At 40.4% G+C, this 25030-nt stretch overlaps 1 protein-coding gene across 1 annotated transcript; it reads right to left on the bottom strand.

Moving 5' to 3' along the window:
• Positions 1-3889: 3889 nt before the first annotated feature.
• LOC135093336 (oplophorus-luciferin 2-monooxygenase non-catalytic subunit-like) lies at positions 3890-7282 on the bottom strand. Its single transcript, XM_063992532.1, has 3 exons — positions 6461-7282; positions 5988-6107; positions 3890-5305 (listed from the first exon to the last, which is right to left on the bottom strand). The coding sequence occupies exons 1-3, from the start codon at positions 7251-7253 to the stop codon at positions 5151-5153; spliced, it is 1068 nt and encodes a 355-aa protein (XP_063848602.1). The 5' UTR covers positions 7254-7282; the 3' UTR covers positions 3890-5150.
• Positions 7283-25030: the final 17748 nt, after the last annotated feature.

Genomic DNA, 25030 nt, shown 5'->3' with positions numbered 1-25030 from the left:
CCCTGTCTGTTTGCATGGGCTTCCTGGCTTGGGTCACTGGAACGTACAGTTAAAACCTCAGTTCCACTTTCTCGTTGTTTCTGGTATGGGTTCCTGTATAGTGAGCCTGTACAAGTGAGTTTCGAGGTTAATAGACAGGTGGGTAGATGATGGCAGAGTAAATAGATAAGTAAAAGGGGAAAAGAGAAACAACTAGAGGAAGATATAGTTTGAATGTAATATTTTCATGTTGCAGCCATTCATTCATTCATTCATTCATTCATTCATTCATTCTCTCTCTCTCTCTCTCTCTCTCTCTCTCTCTCTCTCTCTCTCTCTCTCTCTCTAAGCGGGCAAGAAAGAATGAGAGTGTGAAAGAGGCGTGAATAGGAACTGGTCAAAAGGAGATGCGACGGCCTTTGTCTGGAGGCTGTTGACCTTCCCTCGACTACTGATTCATGGCCTATGGTTGCTTCCCTCTTGGCATATTGCGTAAGTTCACCAGCTTCCAGGAAGACTCTCGTAACATCTCCATCCCCGAGACTCGTTGCTTCCAGGATGGGATGGTAATTTTGCTTACCATACCGTTAATCAGCTAACCTTCATGTCTCCTCTCCTGCATCCCCCTCATTCCTTACCTCCCGCCAGAGTTAACGGGACAGGCGATGGGCGGGAGGTCCCTGGGACAACCAGAATAATTGCCACGTCATTGTGTGTGTGTGTGTGTGTGTGTGTGTGTGTGTGTGTGTGTGTGTGTGTGTGTGTGTGTGTGTGTGTGTGTGTGTGTGTGTGTGTGTAATAAAACCGTGGTTAGAAAATACATAGCTGAGGACTTAATCAATTATAAGTAGATATGCAGCATGTTAGCTTGTGAAAAACATTAAAGCTTTAATAATCACTGCGCACACACACACACACACACACACACACACACACACACACACACACACACACACACACATTCGGCTCACAACTGATATGGCCATTATTCAAGTCCCGGGGGCGGCGAGGCAGATGAGCAAGCCTCTTAATGTTGAGCCATTATTCATCCAGCATCAAGTAGGTAGTTGCGGGATGTAAGCCGAGCAGCTGTGACCTCGCTGTCTCGGTGTGTGATGTGTGAGTGGTCTCGATCCTTCTCAAAGATCGGTATGAGCTTGGACTTTTCCATCGGGCAAGAGCTGGTTGTGTCGCGAGATCAGCAGATGACCGCGTGTAAATCCCACACTGGTGGTGGAGTGCAAAGACATTCGTACACAAAGCTTAATTCAGCAGTCTCGCCTCGCTGATCTTCGAATTACCTGCCATGAAAGAGCAAATCTTGCAATGTCCCTGGGTTTTGGGTATGAAAATAAAACACACACACACACACACACACACACACACACACACACACACACTGTACTGTCCCGAGTTTTCATTTGGCGAGTGAGGTTCTCTCTCTCTCTCTCTCTCTCTCTCTCTCTCTCTCTCTCTCTCTCTCTCTCTCTCTCTCTCTCTCTCTCTCTCTCTCTCTCTCTCTTCCTACACACACACACACACACACACACACACACACACACACACACACACACACACACACACACACATATATATATATATATATATATATATATGGAGAAGGCAGTAGGCGCCTGCCAAAACGATAATTACTCCCAGTGGGAGTAACTACAAGCAACTAATTAAACACACACCCTTCACTCAAAATTGAAAATTATCACGGCGACTCCTATACCATCCTTGGAGTCCCCATCTGGAGAGGGGACCACAAATGTCCCCAGGTCAGACTGATATTCCGGTATCGCCCTAAGTGTCTTGACACCCCCCCTCAACTTTTCTTCATTAATTTTTGCAACATATGCAGTCTTACATCTAATTTTCATTCTGTAGAACACCTCTCCTCTACTAAACCTCATCTTCTTTTCCTCACTGAAACACAGGTGTCTGAAGCAGCTGACACTAGCCTCTTTTCTGTTCCCTCCTACTTTCTCTATCCTCATTTTCAATCCAAAGCTGGATGTTGTGTTTATGTACGCAATGACTTAACCTGCTCTCGTGCCCACACTCTTGAATCTTCCAAGTTTTCCACCATCTAGTGACAAGTACAGAGTCACTCTCAAACTAAAATTATCTGTGCTGTATACCTCTCACCTAACTCCTCTGACTATAAGAAATTATTTGATTACTTAACTTCCAAAGTGGAGCAGATTCTGACTCTCTTCCCTTTTGCAGAGATCTCTGTTCTTGGAGACTTCAGTGTTCACCACCAACTTTGGCTTTCCTCTCCCTTCACTGACCATCCTGGTGAACTAGCCTTCAGCTTTCGTATCCTCCACGACCAAGAGCAATTGGCACAACACCCTATTCGTATTCCTGACCGTCTTGGAGATACCCCCTAACATTCTTGACCTTTACCTAACCTCTAATCCTTTTGCTTCTGCTGTTACCTTCTCTTCTCCGTTGGGATCCTCCAATCACAATTTTATAACTGTATCTTGTCCTATTGCTCCAATCCTTCCTCAGGATCCCCCTAATCAGAGGTGCCTCTGGCATTTTGCCTCTGCTAGTTAAGGAGACCTGAGGAGGTATTTTGCTAATTTTCCTTGGAATGACTACTGTTTCCGTGTCTGAGACCTGTCTCTGTATGCCAAGTGCATAACAGAGGTGATAGTGTCTGGCATGCAGGCATACATTCCTCACTCTTTTTCTTGACTTAAACCTTTCAAACCTTGGTTTAACACAGCCTGTGCTCATGCTATACATGATAGAGAGGTAGCCCACATAAGTTACTTAAGCCTACCATCACCAGAATCTCATGCACTTCATGTTTCTGTCCAGAACCATGCCAAGTCTATTTTCCAACTAGATGAAAACTCTTTCATCAATAGAAAGTGTCAAAATCTTTCAAGATCGAATTACCCTCGTGACTTCTGGCATCTAGACAAAAACATCTCCAGTAACTTTGCTTCTCTCCCTCCCTTATTTCAACCAGGTGGCACCACTGCTATCACATCTATTTCTAAAGTTGATCTCTTTGCTCAGACATTTGCTAAAAACTCTATCTTGGATGATTCAAGGCTTGTTCCTCCCTCCTCACCCTTTGACTACTTCATGCTACCTATTAAAATTTTTCGCCTAAACCCTGATCTGATCAGCTGCTTAAGTGTAAGCACAACACGCTTCCTCTTTTCTACAACTTTAGGCATGATGAAGGCGTCAGGCGATAAACAGTGCACACGTGGGACTGAGTCACTCAGTAAACACAGTGCAGTGGGCCGCAGGTGGCGCGAAGCAGTGCGCTCTGGTGGCGAGGGGACAAAGTATGCCTCAGTGGGAATTTTAATCAATTTTATGAGTACACATTGATTTTTTATCGATTTTAAGGCTCGGGAAAAAATGTGCCGGATACTTGAAGCTGCCGGATACTTGAATGCCGGATGAGAGGGATTTTACTGTATATATATATATATATATATATATATATATATATATATATATATATATATATATATATATATATATATATATATATATATATATATATATATATATATATATATATATATATATATATATATATATACACTTTCATCAGTGTTTTCTGTCGCTAGTTTGTTGCCTTTCTGTGTGTGTGAGCCCTTAATGACTTTGTTCTTCCTGGTTGTTTCAGCATGTCCCTGAGGAACACTGACGTTGATGATATCTTTTGCAATGAAAATTGTTATCAGTTAACATATCATATATCACATAGTGGATGACAGAATGTTCTATTTGTTTCATTGCATTATATAAAAAAAAAAAATATATATATATATATATATATATATATATATATATATATATATATATATATATATATATATATATATATATATATATATATGAATTTAAGGAGAGTAGAAATAATTGCTGTGTACAAATCTTTATGTAACATTCTGAAACCTTAGTATAATATTGATAATGAAATACATGTCCTTTAAGGCACTTAATTTTAGATACAGTGGCAATTTTCACATTATTTGTCATAACACTCGCTATTTTCACACCACAAATACATACGTGAATGTAAACCAGATAGGCTGCATACTGTAGAATACATTTTAATCCACATATAAAACATGAACATACTGCATTATTTGTTTCCTTAAGTTTTAATGAAGTCCTAGAATAGAATAAAAAGTAGAAACCGATTCAAGCTATAAAGGCAACAGTAGGTAATAAAAACAAACAAACAAAACAATAGATGCTTGAAGCTGCGGAGTAACTTAAAGGACCTTCCCCCAGCGGTTTGGGTGTTCTAATTTTTAGACAAGTCGCAGATCTGGTCATACGGAGCCCACCTGCACAAGCAACACCAAGTGTCGCGCCTCCGTGATGGTTGCGGTGAGTAATATGTTGCTATAAATGACTGTGTTTTCAATATGTGGAGTTTTATCTATATTCTAATCACACTATCGTGTCCGCAAGAGTTTTCCTACTTTATGTAATGATATACTTTAGCAATAAATTATTAACTGTTGAACATAGTGGGCATAAGTAAAACGTGTTATAAATTTTTTTTTTTAACCACAGATCAAGTCTTTTTTTTTTTTTTTTTTTTTTGGTTTTGTCAAGTTTTTACCATACATCTTGATTCTACAGTCACTGCTGAGTCTGATGGTGTCAACCAAAACTGGCTGTCCCGTACATGAAGTGAGTTACAGCATAATTATAATTCGCGCATTATGCTCGCTCTATAAGTCAAAATATGCAAAATACGCCAAAACCGTGGGTCTGATGAAGAAATATCATAAAATAAGAACGATGCGCCGTCAAAAGTGTTTCCGAGACTGAAATCACAGTTTTTATATGCAATGGACACTGAAAGGTGCTTCTGGCCAAATCATTGTTGTACCCTCCGGGGACCAGCCGGAGCAGTGGGTTGTAGAGATGTGCGTTAACAAAATTAGAATCCCCCTTCCGGTCGAGGAATAGATAGATAAAAGTAATCATAATAATTATAAAAAATAGATAAATAAATAAAAAAAAAGAAAAGAGACAGGTAGAAACATATGAGGCATCTTTCTGCACTGATGATGATTAGGATGCTCTGATGGAAGAGATGCAGCTTATAAAACTGACGACATAAGGATGACGTTTAGCATTATCAGTTTTCGTAAACCCTCCTGAGCTCATACAAAGGGACGACACAAGGTGGTGTACATGAGAGGGTCGAGGAAAATTACCATCTCGCCATTCACGCATTTAGTGGTATCGGTGAAGAGGTTCCGGTAGTCATCATTCAGAACTATCCACGCTATCTCGCACCCGCATAGTAATGGGTTTTCTGTGAAAAAATAAATAAATAAATAAAAATGAAATAAAATAAAACAAATGAAATAAATAAATAAAAAAAAGAATAAGGTAAATAAAAAAATAAATTAATAAGTAGACCAAACTTACACGTTAGTGAGAACACACACACACACACACACACTGATTCGATACATGAATAAGTATGTAAAACCTCATGTAACACACACACACACACACACACACACAAACACACAAACTTTTTACATACTGATCTCTTCGATACATGAATAAGTATGTAAAACCTCATGTAACACACACACACACACACACACACACGCTCAGCTCACAACCGAGGAGGCCCGGGTTCGAATCCCGGGCGCGGCGAGGCAAATGGGTAAGCCCTTTAATGTGTATCCCCTGTTCACCTAACAGAAAGTAGGTACTGAATGTAATCCGAGGGGCTGTGGCCTCTATGTCCCGGTGTGTGGTGTGTGAGTGGTCTCAGTCCTCCATGGTCCTGCGCAAAGATCAGTCACTATGAGCTCTGAGCTCTTTCTATAGGGTAACGGCTGGCTGGATGATCAGCAGACGACCATAGGTGAATGACACACTATAATTACATAAAGCCGCAACTCAGCGTCAGAAAAATAAATGAGTAAATAACTAGAAAGCTATAGGCGAAATAGTAAGGGCGAAAGAGCTGCTAGACTCACCAGACAAGTCGATGAGACCATAGGGAAGCTTCAGCTGGTCAAAGATGTGCTGCCAGTGAAGCTGCTGCAGTTGCGTGATCTCGTTCTTCGCCAGTGACAGGAGGGCGTTGCTGGCCAGACCTGAGGAGACCATGACGAAGACGATGAGAGAGAGAGAGAGAGAGAGAGAGAGAGAGAGAGAGAGAGAGAGAGAGAGAGAGAGAGAGAGAGAGAGAGAGAGAGAGAGAGAGAGAGAGAGAGAGAGAGAGAGAATCATAATTATCACAAAATAATTGTATTTGCTTCTTTTTTTATAGCAATAACTCCGTGTGTGTGTGTGTGTGTGTGTGTGTGTGTGAGAGAGAGAGAGAGAGAGAGAGAGAGAGAGAGAGAGAGAGAGAGAGAGAGAGAGAGAGAGAGAGAGAGAGAGAGAGAGAGAGAGAGAGAGAGAGAGAGAGAGAGAGAGAGAGAGAGAGAGACCAGGACTCACTCACCTACAATAGCGTCATGGTGGACCATAGTAATCTCATTGTTGGAAAGGTTAATAACGGTCATGGAAGCATTGGGGGTAACAATAACCCCGCCCTGAACTTCCTTCAGGTTGTTGTCTGAAAAGTCCAGCACGTCCATCTGTCCCAACGCAGTGAAGAGACCTCGCTCGAGCTTCTCCTGGCTAGTGTGTGATAGGATGATCTGCTCGAGCAAGGGAGTCTCAGCGAATGCCTCTTGTTCAATCACCAGCGGCCTGTTTCCGGTCACATCGAGGAACTTCAAGACTGGAGACACGAGCTGTGGAATGTGGCGGAGGTTGTTGTGGGCGAGGTGCAGAGCAATGAGGGACGTGTACCTTGCCAGGGACCCGAAAGAAAACTGCTCGATCTTGTTCCAGTCCAGAGAGAGAACTGTCAGCGTCAATTTGGACTTGTCAAAGGCATACCCGTCAATGGTGATGATCTGTGTGCCAGTGATATTAACTCGCTGGAAGGTTGCTTCTCCAAAAGTGGACTTTTTAAGAAAATGGAGACTCTGGTTCAGATTCATTGGGTCATGGATAATCCTTAGCTCATAAAAGTCGGGCGTTGGGAAGTTAGCAGTGAAGCTTTTGGCTAACTCAGGCTCATTCTGCACGCCTGAGCAATCCATCACAAGTCCAAGGGGATCATCATCGAAGCACAAGCAAGGGAGAATGTCAGCAGGTAGTGGGCAGGAGGATTTAGCAACGGCACCCACACCTCCACCCATCACCAAACCCACCAGGAGAGCCACCACCACAGACTCCATCTTCATCGTGTTTACACTGTCGTTGCAGAGGACAAGCTAGTGGGCTATAAAGGCACCTCTTAATCACTATGGAGCAGGTGTGTATCTAATCATCTAGTGCAGGAAACAGACAGGTGTTCTGTAAATTGTGAACAGACACAATACACTAACAGCAAGTTCTCATTTTAAAAACACACACACACATACACAGATATATATATATATATATATATATATATATATATATATATATATATATATATATATATATATATATATATATATATATATATATATATATATATATATAATTCTCTCTCTCTCTCTCTCTCTCTCTCTCTCTCTCTCTCTCTCTCTCTCTCTCTCTCTCTCTCTCTCTCTCTCTCTCTCTCTCTCTATATATATATATATATATATATATATATATATATATATATATATATATATATATATATATATATACAGGGTGTCCCATAAGTCTGGACCCATAGGATTTCTAATTTATTTTATTTTGTTGCAGATAACCCATGTTATTGACTAGAGAGGAGAGAGTTCAAGTTATTATGCTCTCTGAGGCTCATAGCAACCGTAATTTTTTATATTTGTCTATCATTATGAATGTCTGTCTGTCTGTCTGTCTGTATGTTTCTGTTCTATGTCTTTGTCTATGGATCCAGACTTATGGGACACCCTGTGTGTGTGTGTGTATATATATGTGTGTGTGTGTGTGTGTGTGTGTGTGTGTGTGTGTGTGTGTGTGTGTGTGTGTGTGTGTGTGTGTGTGTGTGTGTGTGTGTGTGTGTGTGTGTGTGTTTGGAATCTCTCATGGATTTAGGTAGGCAGCTGTAGAGCCTTGGCTTGTTTGAAATAATTGATCCTTCTTTGTTCCCGTTCTTGCATTGAAGTATGTAGTAATAAGATTTTCCAGATATAAATAGTGATGTATCTTTCTCTCCTTCTTTCCAATGAGTACAATTTTAAGTGTCTCGGACTTTGCCAGTAGTCCATTGCCTTAGTGCCATAAATTTTGGATGTAAGTGTTCTTTGTAACGCTTCAATCTTTCTGATGTGTCTAATGGTACTGGGATTCCATAATTGGCAACAATATTCTATGATGGGCAAAACCATTGGTTTATACAGAGTCAGCATTGCAGATGGTTCCTGGATTTTAAAAAGTACGGAGGATCCAACTCATCCTTTGTTTGGCCTTGGAAATCATGTTATCTACTTGTAGGTCGGAGGTTGCATCGCTACACATAATTCCTAAATCTCTGGTACTCGTATGGCAAGTAATAGTCTCATTTCCTGGAGTTTTGAATTCGTAGTTGCTTTCATCTGCTTTCATGTGTTTGTAACATAGCATCTCAAATTTACTAGTGTTAAATTCTATACTGTTGTTCTGTGGCCAATGGAACATTGACACAAGATCTTTTTGCATGTTGTCACAGTCCTGTTCTGTTGATATTTTGGTTAACAGTCTGGTATCATCTGAAAATAGGCTTTCCTTACAATACAATACAATACAATCCTGTCTTTATCTATATCAGTGACAAAGATAAGGAACAGTATAGGGCCTGTAACTGACCTATGTACTACTTCTCTGAATACCTCAGTGCAGTCTGGACTCCTACAATCACTGATTGACTTCTTTCTGTGAAGTAATTTCTGAACCACCTCAGTATTTTTCCTTGGATCCCCAGTTGGTAAAATTTTTATAGTAATGTGCTCTGATTCACTTTATCAAAAGCCTTTGAAAAGTCCAAATAAATGACATCTGCTCCATATCCGTCTTCCAGGCACTCAAGTATTTCTATGTGGTGTTGCATGAGCTGTGAAAGACATGACTACTGTCCTCGTTGAAATCCGTGTTGCTAGTTATTAATTATAAAGCGGGGTGGCCTCCATAAATTATCTCATCTTTTTTACTACAATTCTTTTGAACATTTTAATATGTGACATTAGCCCCATTGGTCTGTAATTTTTTGGATGTGTTTGGTTGTCTCCTTTGTATATTGGATATCATTCCATGTTAAAGTATAGAGGGTATTCTTTCTATGTCCAGAGAATTACGCCAGAGCAGCAGTAATAGTAGAAAGAGAACATTAGAGCACATACTCAGTAGTACAGCACATATGTTGTCAGAGCCCGCTGCAGCATTCATGCTGATTTCTGATATGGCTTGCTCAATGTCTAATTTGTTGAAATCAGTCTTCTATTATTGTGCCCTCATTGTTCCTCTCTGCGGATGCATTTAATTCTTTAGTATGTTCCCCTCGAGTAAACACTGATTTATTTATATTGGTCGTTTAGGGCATCAACTACTTGTTTTGGTTCGGTAATTAACTCGCTGTTGACTTCTAAGGGTCCCACTTTGCTCAAGTAATTGGCTTTTGATTTTGCATAGGGGGAAAAAATATTTAGGGTACTGTTTGATGGATGATACAGCTTTTTGCTCTTCCAGTCGTAATTCATGTTCATGTGATTCTACTAGTTTCTTTTCAACATCATCTATTTTTTGGCATAGTTCACTGTTTACTGTTGAGTTTATGGACATTTGCTCAGTCAATTTTGTCTTTTTCTTCATCAAAATTTTTCAGTCACATGGGATGTTACTGTCGTCAATCTGACCTGGGGACAATTGTGGTCCCCTCATCAGATGCGGACTCTGAGGTTGGTGTAGGAGTCACCATATTTAATTTTTAATTTTGAGTGAAGGATGTGTGAGTATTTAGGTGCATGTAGTTTTGTGTGAAGGAAGAGAGTTGTCTTTAGAGGGCAGGCTGTGACTGGCCCCATGTGTTGTGAAACACAAAGGGAAAGGATCAGTGAGGTCACAGCTGGGTTATGGATGAGTTCACAGCACCCCCCTTATCCAGTGTTTCAAACCTCACTGGAACATAAGAATATAAGAAATAAGGGAAGCTACAAGAAGCCACCAGGCTTACACGTGGCAGTCCCAGTATAAAATATACCTACCCATTTCCACCTATCATCCCCATCCATAAATCTGTCTAATCCTCTCTTAAAGCTCCCTGCATGGAAGCGTGTTCAGCCAGATTGACTTAAGGTCTGCCTACTATCAGCTTGTACTTGAGAAGGCTTCCCATCCCCTAACAGCTTTTATCACTCACTCACTCTTTTTCAGTTCAAGAGGGTTCCATTTGGGTTGGCATAGGCAGGGACAGCATTCCAGAAGCTGCTTGACAGGCTGCTAGCAGGCATCCCGGCTGCCAACACTATTTTTCTAAGAGAGAGATTGATTTTTGTGGGTATTGAATATCGGGGGAGGGAATTTCCCCACTCCATTCTCACATGCAGGTTGTCATGGATGCACCACCTCCTACCAACACAAAGGAATTGAAAAGCTTTTTGGGGTTGCGTAGCTGGTTTTTTCAGTTTGTACCTGGTTATGCCAGCACTGCCAGCTCAATGGGGTAGCTGCTGAAGAAGGACATGCCATTCAAGTGGACATCAGAAGTGGATCAGGACTTCATGGCGTTGAAACACAAGATTTCCACGTGCCCAGCCCTGATGACGTACAACCCTGAGCTCCTTGCTATTGTAACCACTGATGCCAGTGACAAGGGAATTGGTGCAATACTATCACAGAAGGATAGCTCGGGGAAGAAACAAGAGGTTTTGTTTTGGAGCTGCCAACTAACACCTAGCAAACAGAAGTATTCAGTTACAGAGAGGGAGGCGCTGGCAGCAGTGTACGTGGTGGAGAGGTGAAAACTCTATTTATGGGGTAGGTTTTTTTAGGTTGAGGACTGATCACTTGACACTTACTAAGATCCTTTCTTCAAGGTATTCTGGGCATGCAGGTGCTAGAGTTGCTCAGTGCCAAGCTCACTTAATCCCATACTTATACGAGATGGAATATATTCCAGGATGTAGAGTCCCCAGGGCAGACACTCTGTCGCGCCTTCCTATGACTGAGAATATTGAAGAGGGAGAGGAAGAATACGAGAATGTAGCACTCCTGGATGATGAGGATGCCATCACAGACCAAAAAATTACACCTGGCAGCACAGATGAACAAAAGCTGAAGCAGCGTATGAAGCGACAACAGGAACGTAATAGGAGGCTCTACAATGGCCGGTATAGCGTAAGGGCGCCAACTTCAGAGCAGGTGATTAAGAGGAGGCAGTAGGCACCTGCCAAAACGAGAATTACTCCCAGTGAGGTCTAAAGCACTGGATCAGGGGGTGCTGTGAACTTATCATTAAACCCAGCTCTGACCTCACTGAACGTTTCCCTTTGTGTGTCACAACACAAGAGGGCAGTCACACCCTGCCCTCTAAAGACAACTCTCTTCCTCCACACAAAACTACAAACACCTAATAACACACACACACACCTTTCACTCAGAATTTCAAAATTCACGGCGACTCCTACACCAGCTTCGGAGTCCCCATCTGGGGAGGGGACCACAAATGTCCCCAGGTCGGACTGCTCTTCTGACGACGATCCTAAGTGTCTTGTCACCTCCCCTCAGCTTTTTCTTCATTAACTTCTGTAACATTCGTGGTCTAAGATCAAATTTTCAATCCGTAGAACACCACCTCTCCTCTTCTAAACCTCATCTTCTTTTCCTCATTGAAACTCAGGTGTCTGAGGCAACTGACAGTAGCCCCTTTTCTGTTCCCTCCTACTTTTTCTATCCTCATTTTCGTTCCAAAGCTGTATGTTGCATTTATGTGTGCAACGATTTAACCTGCTCTTGTGCCCATGCTCTTGAATCTTCCAAGTTTTCCACCATCTGGCTATGACTACAGAGACACTCTCAAACTAAATTTATCTGTGCTGTATATCTTTCACCTAACTCCTCTGATTATAAGAAATTCTTTGACTACTTAACTTCCAAAGTGGAACACATTCTGACTCTCTTCTCTCTTGCAGAGATCTCCATTCTTGGAGACTTCAATGTTTACCAACAGCTTTGGCTTTCCACTCCCTTCACTGACCATCCTGGTGAACTACCCTTCAACTTTGCTATCCTCCATGACCTAGAGCAATTGGTGCAGCACCCTACTCATATTCATGACCTTCTTGGAGATACAACCAACATTCTTGACCTTTTCCCGACCTCTAATCCTTCTGCTTATGCTGTCACCCTCTCTTCTCCAATGGGCTCCTCCAATCACAATCTCATATCTGCATGTATCTGTAAGTCCTATCGCTCCAATCCCTCCTCAGGATACCCCTAAGTGAAGGTGCCTCTGGCGCTTTGCCTCTACTAGTTGGGGGACCTGAGGAGGTATTTTGCTGATTTTCCTTGGAATGTCAGAGACCCGTCTTTGTGTGCTGAGCGCATAACAGAGGTGATAGTGTTTGGCATGGAGGTGTACATTCCTCACTCTTTTTCTCGACTGAAACCTTAAAAACTTTAGTTCAACACAACTATACATGATAGAAAGGTGGCCCACAAAAGGTATTTAAGCCTTCCATCACCAGAAACTCATGCACTTTATATTTCTGCCTAGAACCATGCCAAGTCTATTCTCCAACTACCCAAAAACTCCATTAACAGAAAGTCTCAAAATCTTTCAAGATCTAACTCCCCCCATGACTTCTGGCATCTAGCCAAAAATATCTCCAATAACTTTGCTTCTTCTTCTTTCCCTCCTTTATTTCAACCAGATGGCACCACTGCTATCACATCTATTTCTAAAGCTGAACTCTTTGCTCAAACCTTTGCTAAAAACTCCACCTTGGACGAATCTGGGCTTGTTCCTCCCTCTCCTCCACCCTCTGAGTACTTCATGGTACCTATTTAAATTCTTTGTAATGATGTTTTCCATGCCCTTGCTGGCCTAAACCCTTGGAAGGCTTATGGACCTGATGGGCTCCCTCCTATTGTTCTCCGAAACTGTGCCTCTGTGCTTGCACCTTGCCTAGTCAAACTCTTTCAGCTCTGTCTGTCAATATCTACCTTTCCTTCTTGCTGGAAGTTTGCCTACATTCAGCCTGTTCCTAAAAAGGGTGACCATTCTAATCCCACAAACTACAGTCCTATTGCTTTAATTTCCTGCCTATCTAAAGTTTTTTAATCTATCCTCAACAGGAAGATTCTTAAACATCTATCACTTCACAACCTTCTATCTGATCACCAGTATGGGTTCTGTCAAGGCCGCTCTACTGATGATCTTCTGGCTTTCCTTACTAAGTCTTGGTCATCCTCTTTTAGAGATTTTGGTGAAACTTTTGTTGTTGCCTTGGACACATCAAAAGCTTTTGATAGAGTCTGGCACAAAGCTTTGATTTCCAAACTACCCTCCTATGGCTTCTATCCTTCTCTCTGTAACTTCATCTCATGTTTTCTTTCTGACCATTCTATTGCTGCTGTGGTAGACAGTCACTGTTCTTCTCCTAAATCTATTAACATTGGTGTTCCTCAGGATTCTGTCCTGTTACCCACTCTCTTCTTATTATTCATTAATGACCTTCTAAACCAAACTTCTTGTCCTATCCATTCCTACGCTAAAGATACCACCCTGCACTTTTCCACGTCTTTTTATAGACGTCCAACCCTTCACCTGACTTCTGATCTTTCTAAAATTTCTGATTGGGGGAGAGCGAACGTCTCCACGAGTTTTTCTCACCCCCCAGCTGCTAACTCTGTACAAGGGCCTTATTCGTCCATGTATTCAGTAAGCTTCACATGTCTGGGAGGGGTTCCAATCATACCTTTCTTCTAGACAGGGCGGAATCAAAAGCTTTTCATCTCAACTCCTCTCCTCTAACTGACTGTCTTCAGCCTCTCTCTCATTGCCACAATGTTGCATCTCTAGCTGTCTTCTACTGCTATTTTCATGCTAACTGCTCTTCTGATCTTGCTAACTGCATGCCTCCCCTCTTTCCACGGCCTCGCTGCACAAGTCTTTCTTCTTTCTCTCACCCCTATTCTGTCTACCTCTCTAATGCAGGAATTAACCAGTATTCTCAATTATTCATCCCTTTCTCTGGTAAACTCTGGAACTTCCTGCCTGCTTCTGTATTTCCACCTTCCTATGACTAGAATTCCTTCAAGAGGGAGGTTTCAAAACACTTATCCTTCAATTTTTGATTACCACTTTGGACCCTTTTATGGGACTGGCATTTCAGTGGGCTTTTTTTTTTTTATTGGATTTTTGTTGGCCTTGGCCAGTGTCCCTCCTACATAAAAAAGAAAAAAGAAAAAAAACGTTCCTAAAACAGCCCCTCAGTACTCCCGACCGCTGATGATCCAGAGGCAGGTGGGCCAGTCGTCTTACCGGCTTGCGGACAGATCAACCAGGGACACCATGCACCTAGCTTTAGCAAGGGGGCAAGCCAGCTGAGACATCTACGCTGAGGTGCCTACGGAGATAACAGAAGCGACAGCTGACAACTTGTTGACACTAGAAGGTCAAGACTTGCCCGGGAGCAGTCATGCGCTACCACCTTCAAGCTGTAGCTACAGGAGGTGGCAGGTTGACAGACTTATGTTATCATGATTTCATGTCATTACACTGTTCTACAGTACTTTCTTCTTATGTACAGTTTTGCATATACGAGTATTTCAAACTGAATTCGTTACTTGAATTGTTTTAAAGTTGGGTTGTTTCAGTTGGTATGGTTCAATTACATTCATTTCAGCTCGAATGCTTTAGTTCAAACCAGAGTTGATGTACGGGTTACCAGGCGAATAAATGGGATTGGGTTTCCTGCCGGTTGTACAGGCAGTGCGCCTCTCCTTACCCTCCTGGCCTTGCAACCAGGCACTATACCTTCTACTTTTAACACTCCTAAAAATTAATCCTAATATCCTATTTGCCCTGTTTCTGGCCTCTATACATTGCTTTCCTACATGGAGTTCAGAGCTAACTATAACTCCTAAGTCTTTTTCATACCCTGAACCTACCAGAGTTTCATTGTTTATTGTGTACCTACTGTGTGGATTTCCTCTACCTACGAGTATGTTAGGTACTTTGCATTTGTTGATATTAAACTGCACTTGCTATCTGTCCATCCATTCATTCAACCTATCTAAATCTGCCTGCAAGGTGATGGCATCCGATTCTGACCGAATTAATCTACCTATCTTAGTGTCATCTGCAAATTTACTAACATCACTGCTAATTCCCCTACCAAGTCACTAATATATATTAAAAACAACAATGTCCCTAATACTGATCCCTGTGGCACCCCACTTATTACCTGACCCCACTCGGATTTAGAGCCGTTTATTACAACTCTCTGTCGCCTGTCACTTAGCCATAACCTCATCCAGCCTAACACCTTCCCATCTATCCTATGCCCTTACCTTTCTCAGGAGCCTCTGATGGGGTACCATGTCAAATGCTTTACTAAAGTCCAGATATAAGATATCATAACTATCACCATTATCTGCTGCCTTGTACACTTTACTGTAAAAACTTAACAAGTTCGTCAGGCAAGACTTTCCCTTCGTGAAGCCATACTGTGACTGATTTATCAAGTTATGTTTGTCTAAATGCTCCCTAATATTCTTTGTTATTACTGACTCCATTATTTTACCTACAACAGAAATTAAGTTGACAGGTCTACAATTTGATGTTAAAGTTTTATCTGCTTTCTTAAAGGGTACTACATTAGTCTGCCTCCACATTACTGGTACCTCACTTGACTCAAGTGATTTTCTAAAGACACTAATAACCTCTTTGCATTCCTTAAGTAATCTGGGATACATTTCATCTGGTCCTGGTGTCTAGAACATTTTTAGCCTATCTATCTCCTGTTCCACTATCTCCTTAGTTATGGTAATATCTGTCAGCCTCTCATTCTCATCTGCTCTAAACATCTATTCACTATTTGGCATATCCTGCATGTTTTCGTGGGTGAAGACACTTAAAAGATACTCATTCAGAATTTTACTAATCTCCTCCCCATAACTAACCAGTTCCCCATCTGCTGCCTTTAATGGACCTATAGCTTCCTTATTCTTCATCCTATAAACCTGATAAAATCCCTTGGGATCTGTCTTCACCTGGCTGGCTACCTTTAATTCATAATTGCCTTTAGCTTTCCTTGTTAACCTCCTGACTCTTCTAATTCATTATATTGTGGCCTTAAACCCTCTTTCCCTGCCTTTAATCTCCTATATATACTTCTCTTCCGCTCTATATAGTGTTTCAACCTACAGTCATCCATTTAGGTTAATTTTTGTGATGTTATTGTTCTATACAGGATGCTTGCTAACTGTCCTGTATGCAATTTATCTATGAAATATTCATACAACTCATCTACATTTACTTCATCTAATTCTCTCATCTCGTCCCCTTCCACCCTCTCCACTCCTTCATCCTCTCGCCTCTCCCACCTCAGCATGACATGACCTAAGCCTCTAACATATTCACACATATCTTCCCCTCTCACCCTCTTCCGGCCCTTCCGGACACTTCTTCCGTCTTCTTGCCCTACACCCTCACACCTCACCTCTCTCATCCTGCTTTCTCTCTCTCAACTCCGTCCCGGACCTGACCTCACCCTGCGTCCGTTGCCAGTCAACTCCTTGGAGATACCTTTTTAATCCCTCAAAATCTGCTCTCCTAAAGTCAGGTATTTTGCTAGTGTTTTTGCTTCTAAAAGTTTCCTCCCACTTTAAGTTGTACCTAATTTCTCAATAATCACTGTTATCTAGCTGTCCTCCAACCTCTACCTGCATGACTGCTTCCTCCCTGTTAGTTAGAATTACATCTAGAATATTGTTCCCTCTTGTGGGTTCTACAATTACCTGTTTTAAAAAATTATCCTGAATTACCTTATCCTTTGCTTCCTTGTTACCCACCATCAGGGTCCAATCAATATTCCTAATATTAAAATCATCTACCGCACATACCTGACTGTACCTGCCTGCTATATTTATTTCCTGCCAAAGTGAAGTGTTCATTTCCTTTGTACAGTTTGGTGGGCTGTACACTAATCTCAGTACTACTGACAGTGATCCTTCCTTAATATCTACCCATATCGACTCTGTTTTGCTATCTGTTTTAATTCTACTGTTAATACACCACTGTAATGTGTCCCTAATGTATGATGCGACGCCTCTTCCTCTCCTGTTTTCCCTGTTTTTATAAAATAATGTATAACCATCTATCTCTCTGGATTAAATACTTTTCCTGACATACCTAACCAAGTTTCTGTTAAAGTAATGATATCAAGTTTCTCTTCACACGCCATTCCTCTAAGGAAGTCTATTTTATTCCAAATACTACAATTTGTGTCGTAAACACTTAAGCTATTTCCCACCTTCTCTGAGCTAGTTACCTTTCTAGATTTAACTAATCTGTCTTTCACTTCGACCTCACAACCCTTTCCTCCCTCCTGACTAATGAAAAAAGCACTGGAGTGTAGTTACCTCCCGCTCAAGTGTTCCGATCAAAACCCGAAAAACCTGGCGTGATAAATGCCCTCCATCACTGGCGTACAAGGTGTCCATACCATAGAAGAGGTCCCAGCTGTTGATGAACGTCCATCCATTATCCTTACAGTGATTCACAAGCCTGCAATTCACTCTAATATCCCTGGACAGCAAATCAGCACTAACTCCCCTCTTTGGCAACATAAAACGTACCACAGGGATCCCTCCCTTGTTCCTAATCCTATCCAAAGCCTGCCTAAACCTCTTGAACAACACCTCACTCCTGACCTGACCATTAATAATAATAGGTCTTCATAACATAAATAGAAAACTGCAATGTACTTTTCGTAACAAACCATCAATTCTTATTTTTTGTCTAATCTTTCCCACAGCTCAGCACAGATCACAATGTTTTGAGTCTATCTGCTGATCGTAAGCTCCACCTACTAGCTTCACTTGTCTTGACTGGAGCGGAGCAGGAGACAGTCTCCCCTTATTTGAACCTCCTTGAGGTAGAGTCATGGGTAGAGTATAATAATGGGTGATGGCAAGGACTTTGCATACAGAGACCTTGGTGATGGCAATACGTATATGTATATGGTGTGGAAATGCGTTTATGAGATTATTTATATTAATTTATCAAGTTATTTGAAGGAGAACACTTATTGCCATTAGGATCAGCTGATGACATGCACATCACTATAATTCCAAGGCATGGAGTGACGAGTGGCCATTAAGGGGTGGCACAGGACATGACACTTGGCTGTTTACGGTTTTGCCTGTTACGGACAGACCGAAATACTTTAGGAATTTAAGTACAATGGAGCGAGAACAGCAGAGCCTTGTAGTGAAGACGAAAAGAGTTATTGCAAAAAAAAGATGTGATAAACAAGAAATGATAATGAATGGTGTGAATAGTACATAAGTGGCCGGGAAGACTGTGATGGTTTTCTGCAGAGTTTTGCTGTTTTCTCCGATCTTTTCATTAATTTTACGTATTATCAGTATATGTCTGAACATAGATTAACAAAACAGTCTTGATGTGTTGTTTATGAAATGCTTTGATATAGAATTGTAATAACTAACTATTATTAGATGATTAAGTGAAGTGGTATGTCATCCCCTTAATATAATCCATGACGTTGTAAAATGACATGGTTAACGTTTCTTGACAGAACTACAACAGCACTCCTGGAGAATGTGGGTGCACAAACTCAAGACGTAAGAACAATGCAGTTTCTTACACGACATCTGTTTACACCATGACGTAAATTAACACATTGCACCAGGCTCACCCATTACAGGTGATGATCATTAGTGCCATCAGATTCTGCAAACACATCTCTGTGCCTCTCATCTCTCACCTCTCAACAACATCATGCAAGGTAAACATTGCTAGTAATGCACATTTCATATCTGATTTCAAGAACTGAATGAAAGGATCACTTGTGTGAATTTACGAGCAAAATGGTAAGGTTATTGGGAGTAGTAGAATGAACTCCTCAATTATTTTTTCTTTTCCCTAGATTGCTGGTTGTAGGAAACTATATACTGACCATATTAGTTTATTTTCCATTTAGGAAAGTACTCACATTTAGGGAGTGCTGCCACGGTTTTCAGAAAGTTTCGGTTGGTGGCAAGAGGGTTTCATTGGTGATTGTAGTGAAAATTAGCGATGTATTTCATTGTGTGTGCATTCTTCAAATTATTTCATTGTGATTTGAAAAAAAATACATTATATTAAAATTTATGTTAGAAATGCAATAATGAATGTTTAATGGAAGCCAAACCGACAGTCATCAAGTGCCCGGAGGTAAGATACTAAACAGACCATCTATGTATGTATCTTTGTTTGATTGAAAATAAAAGGATGAGAGGAAAGTGTAAAGCTTCTCAAGAGCAAAATGAGCATATTCTGACGAGGTGACAGTAACCCTTTTCTCAATATATTTTACTCCAGTTAATGTGAGCCATATAGCTGGGGCAACTGCTGTTGCAAAGATATCTATCTTTATCTGAATACCTATCATGTGATGTTGGCGATCTTGGATCTCCATCTTCCTCTCTCGTTTGCTAGTCTAACCAGATCCTTCACTGTCCATTTGCTTCCTTGCCATTCAAGTATCACATCCAAAAACTTTCTCCTCTGTCTTTCTACTATTCACCTTCTATCCACTCTTCCCAGCAAACATTCCCTTTCCAAACCACCTTTTCTTAAGATATAGACAACAAATGTTGATTTGTAAATTGTCTCCACCGTATGTTCTAAAGCAAGGATCTTTCGACCCTGCTCTTAACACTTCCACTTTTGTTACTCTAGCCATCCAGGAGATGCTCGTGATTTTTCTGAAAACACAAACCTTATATAGGAATTCCTTATGAAACTATAAATTATTATAAATAAGTAATTATATATATATAGGAGAGACACCGGCCAAGGACAACAAAAATCAAATTGATAAAAAAAAAAAAGGTCCACTGGGATGCCAATCCACGAACAGGGTCCAAAGTGGTAGTCAAAAATTGAAAGATAAGTGTCTTGAAACTTCCCTCTTGAAGGAATTCAAGTTATAGGAAGGTGGAAATATAGAAGCATGCAGAAAGTTCCAGAGTTTACCAGAGAAAGGGATGAATGAATAAGAATACTGGTTAATTCTTGCATTAGAAAGATGGACAAAATAGGGGTGAGAGAAAGATAGTCTTGTGCAGGCTGCAGAAGGGGTGGAGACATGCACTTAGCAAGATCAGAAGAGCAGTTAGCACGAAAATAGCACTAGAAGATAGTGAGAGATGCAACATTGTGGTGACGAGAAAGAGACTGAAGACAGTCAGTCAGTTAGAGGAAAGGAGTTGATGAGATGAAAAGCTTTTGATTCCACTCTGTCTAGGAGAGCCTATGAGTGGAATCCCCTAGACATGTGAAGCATACTCCATACATGGACGGATAAGGCCCCTTTACTGAGTTAGCAACTGGAAGGGTGAGAAAAACTGGCAGAGACATCTCAGAATGCCTAACTTCATAGAAGCTGTTTTAGATAGAGATGAGATGTGAAGTTTCCAGTTTAGATTATAAGTAAAAGGACAAACTGGGGATGTATGTACAGTTGAGTATCATTGAAAAAGAAAGGATAGTTGTCTGGAGGGCTGAGTTGATAGATGGATGAATTGAGTTTTTGAGGCATTGAACAATACTAAGTTTGCTCTGCCCCAGTCAGAAATTTTAGAAAGATCAAAAGTCAGATGTTCTGTGGCTTCCCAGCATGAAATGTTTACTTCCTGAAGGGTTGCACGTCTATGAAAAGACGTGAAAAAGTGCAGGATGGTATCATCAGCGTACCAGTGGATAGGACAAGAAGTTTGGTTTAGAAGATCATTGATGAATAATAGGAAGAGAGTGGATGACATGACAGAACATTGAGGATCACAACTGTTAATAGATTTGGGAAAAGAACAGTGACTGTCTGCTGCAGCAGCAACAGAACAGTCAGAAAGGAAACTGATATGAAATTACAGAGAGAAGGATAAAGCCATAGGAGGGTAGTTTGGAAATCAAAGCTTTGAGCCAGATTCTATTAAAAGCTTTTGATATGTCTAAGGCAACATCAAAAGTTTCACCAAAATCTCTAAAAGAGGATGACCAAGACTCGGTAAGGAAAGCCAGAAGATCACCAGTAGAGCAGCCTTGATGGAACCGATACTGGCAATCAGATAAAAGGTTGTGAAGTGATAGATATTTAAGAATCTTCCTGTTGAGAATAGATTAAAAAATTTAGATAGACAGGAAATTAAAACAATAGGACAGTAGTTTGAGGGATTAGAATAGGCACCATTTTTAGAAAAGCTGAATGTAGGCAAACTTCTAGCAAGAAGGAAAGGTAGATGTTGACAGACAGAGCTGAAAGAGTTTGGCTAGGCAAGGTGCAAGCATGGAGGAGCAGTTATGGAGAACAATAGGAGGGACCACATCAGGTCCATAAGCTTTCTGAGGGTTTAGGCCAGCGAGGACATGGAAAATATGATTGTGAAGAATTTTGAAGTAGTCATCCAAGGTAAAGTTTTTAGCAAAAGTTTGAGTGAAGAGTTCAGCTTTAGAGATAGATGTGATAGCAATGGTGCCCTCTGGTTGAAATAAAGGAGGGAAAGAAAAAGAAACAAATGTTTTTGGTTAGGTGCCAAAAGTCATGAGGGGAGCTAGATCTTGAAAGATTTTGACACTTTCTATTAATGAAGGAGTTTTTGGCTAGCTGAAGAACAGACGGCATGATTCCAGCCAGAAATATAAAGAGCATAAGATTCTGGTGATGGAAGGCTCAAGTACCTTTTGTGATCCACCTCTTTATCATATATAGCACAAAAACAGGGTGTGTTAAACCAAGGTTTAGAACGTTTGGGTCGAGAGATAAAAGTGAGGAATGTCCATGCGAGGAATGTCCATGTGAGGAATGTCCATACAAGAATGTCCATGTGAGGAATGTCCATGCTAGATACTATCACCTCTGTTATGCACTCGGCAAACATAGACAGGTCTCTTGACACAGAAATACTAGTCATTCCAAGGAAAATCAGCAAAATACTTCCTCAGGTCCCCCCAACTAGCAGAGGCAAAACGCCAGAGGCATCTCCGGTTAGAGGGATGCTAAGGAGGGATTAGAGCGATAGGACAAGATACAGATATGAGATTGTGGTTGGGAGAGCTCAACAGAGAAGATAGGGTAACAGCATAAGCAGAAGGATTGGAGGTTAGGAACAGGTCAAGAATGTTGGGCATATCTGCAAGCTGGTCAGGAATATGAGTAGATTGCTGCACCAATTGCTCTAGGTCGTGAAGGATAGCAAAGTTAAAGGCTAGTTCACCAGGATGGTCAGTGAAGGGAGAGGAAAACCAAACCTGGTGGCGAACAATGAAGTCTCCAAAAATGGATATCTCTGCAAAAGGGAAGAGAGTCAGAATACTTAATGCTCTAGGTCGTGAAGGATAGCAAAGTTAAAGGCTAGTTCACCAGGATGGTCAGTGAAGGGAGAGAAAAACCAAATCTGTTGGTGAACAATGAAGTCTCCAAGAATGGATATCTCTGCAAAAGGGAAGAGAGAATACTTAATACTTAATGTAGGATGCTGAACGAAACTTGACAGACAGGGCAGCATCACTCAGCGGAGATGATTGATGATGGCTTTGTAGCTGCACCTTTTTTTTTTTTCTTCGAATGATCTAATTGCCACATGTGGTTTTGGTTCTCAACACGATAAATAATAATAAAGTAGAAATAAATCAAGTAATCAGCCAGTCAATCAGTACCGTATATTATCAATCGTTTTGTGCTAAAATGCAAGTTAACAATATTAGTGACCACAAGGCGTCACAAATAGTACTAAACTTCTTAGGTTAATATAATGTCCCTCCTGTGAATTTCCTAATCCTCAGTTTTTATGGGTTTAGGATAGCTATGATTTTGCCTCTTCCTTTGTTTATAGTGTTTTGCCTCTTCTTTTGTTTATAGTATGTAAGTATATAACTAAATTTCTAAACATTAGGAATGCCATTTATTTTTGGAGTTTCATTCACGATCTCTCTCTCTCTCTCTAAATAAATAAATAAATAAATAAATAAATAAATAAATAATATATATATATATATATATATATATATATATATATATATATATATATATATATATATATATATATATATATATATATATATATATATATATATATATATATATATATATATATATATATACACACACACACACACACACACACACACGCGCCTGTACAAATATTAACACGAGTTGGGAACGTTTTTTTTTTGTATTAGTACATCCGGGTGGATATCAGTAGATGGGAATGTAGGGTAGTGTAGTGCAGCTGCTTTCACACACTAGTTATCTTCGTCAAGGGGGTTATCATGGTGCCTTGTAAGCTGGCAGTGTTGATAGTGGATCATGATGGCTGCCCCAACTCCACCACCACTTTGACAATGACGCATCACGAGATGGTGACCATTACCTTTATCATTACCAGACAATTATCCCTAATCATTTACAATTTTTTTGATACTATATTCTCTTCAAAAGTTCTGTAACATATGAAAAGCAAAATTAGCATCAATTTCTCCCTTTCATATGTCTGGCAAGCAGTTCCTACAGTCGTCTTAAAGGCAGCAAATGAAAACGAAAGCAATGAAAGGATTTACTTGGTGTTCCGGTATGGCTGATATAGTCTTGTCTTTACTACCTGTGCTGCAGTCAGTTCCGGATTGCTAACTCTCGCTAGATCCAACACAGGGAAGAGAGAACATTGATATCTCAGTATTCTCTACCTGTTGTAAAATTGGTATTAAACTAAGTATATTTTGTTTCCATACGTGCTGCCTATCTGTGTGTCTCTCTGTCTGTCTGTTTGAGTGTCTTTCTGTTTGTCTGTCCTAATCAGTTTGTCACTCATCTCAGTCTGTTTTTCAGTCAGCCAGTCAGTTAGTCTGTCTTTGTGTTTGTTTGTCTGTCTTGAAACCTACATATATGAATATGTCTATGTATGTATTTCTCTGTCTGCCTGTCTTTGTTTGCCTGTCCAATTTCTATATCTATCTTTCGATCTATCTATCTATCTATCTATCTATCTATTTATCTATTCATACAAGTAAATATGAATATGAATGTTTATATGCACATTCCCTCTCTCTCTCTCTCTCTCTCTCTCTCTCTCTCTCTCTCTCTCTCTCTCTCTGTGTGTGTGTGTGTGTGTGTGTGTGTGTGTGTGTGTGTGTGTGTATATATATATATATATATATATATATATATATATATATATATATATATATATATATATATATATATATATATATATATATATATATATAACGAGAACATAAGAAAATAAGGAAAGCTACAAGAGGCCATCAGGCCTACATGTGGCATCCCTGTATGAAACCTAGCAACCTATTTCCACTTATCATCACCATCCATAAATTTAATTTGTTTAATATTTTTTCAAAGCTCCCTAATAACTCAACACTACTAACCTGATTGCTGAGTCCATTCCATTTACCTACTTTTCCATCTGAGAACCAATTCCTTCCTATCTCCTTTTAAATCTAATTTTTTTCAAGCCTGAACCAACAATATTCTATCCTGATTACACATTCTGAGAATTTTACTTACATCACCCTCGCTATATCCACTATACCACTTAGACAAATCTGTTAACTTCTGCAACGTTCGTGGTCTAATATCTAATTTTCAATCTGTAGAACACCACCTCTCCTCTTCTAAACCTCATCTTCTTTTCCTCACTGAAACTCAGGTGTCTCAGGCAACTGACAGCAGCCCCTTTTCTGTTCCCTCTTACTTTCTCTAACCTCATTTTCGATCCAAAGCTGGATGTTGCATTTATGTGTACAATGATTTAACCTGCTGTCATGCCCAAGCTCTTGAATCTT

The sequence above is a fragment of the Scylla paramamosain genome, chromosome 42 (assembly GCF_035594125.1).
Source record: "Scylla paramamosain isolate STU-SP2022 chromosome 42, ASM3559412v1, whole genome shotgun sequence".
Classification (NCBI taxonomy): Eukaryota; Metazoa; Arthropoda; class Malacostraca; order Decapoda; family Portunidae; genus Scylla; species Scylla paramamosain.
This window is presented reverse-complemented; position numbering and strand designations above follow the sequence as displayed.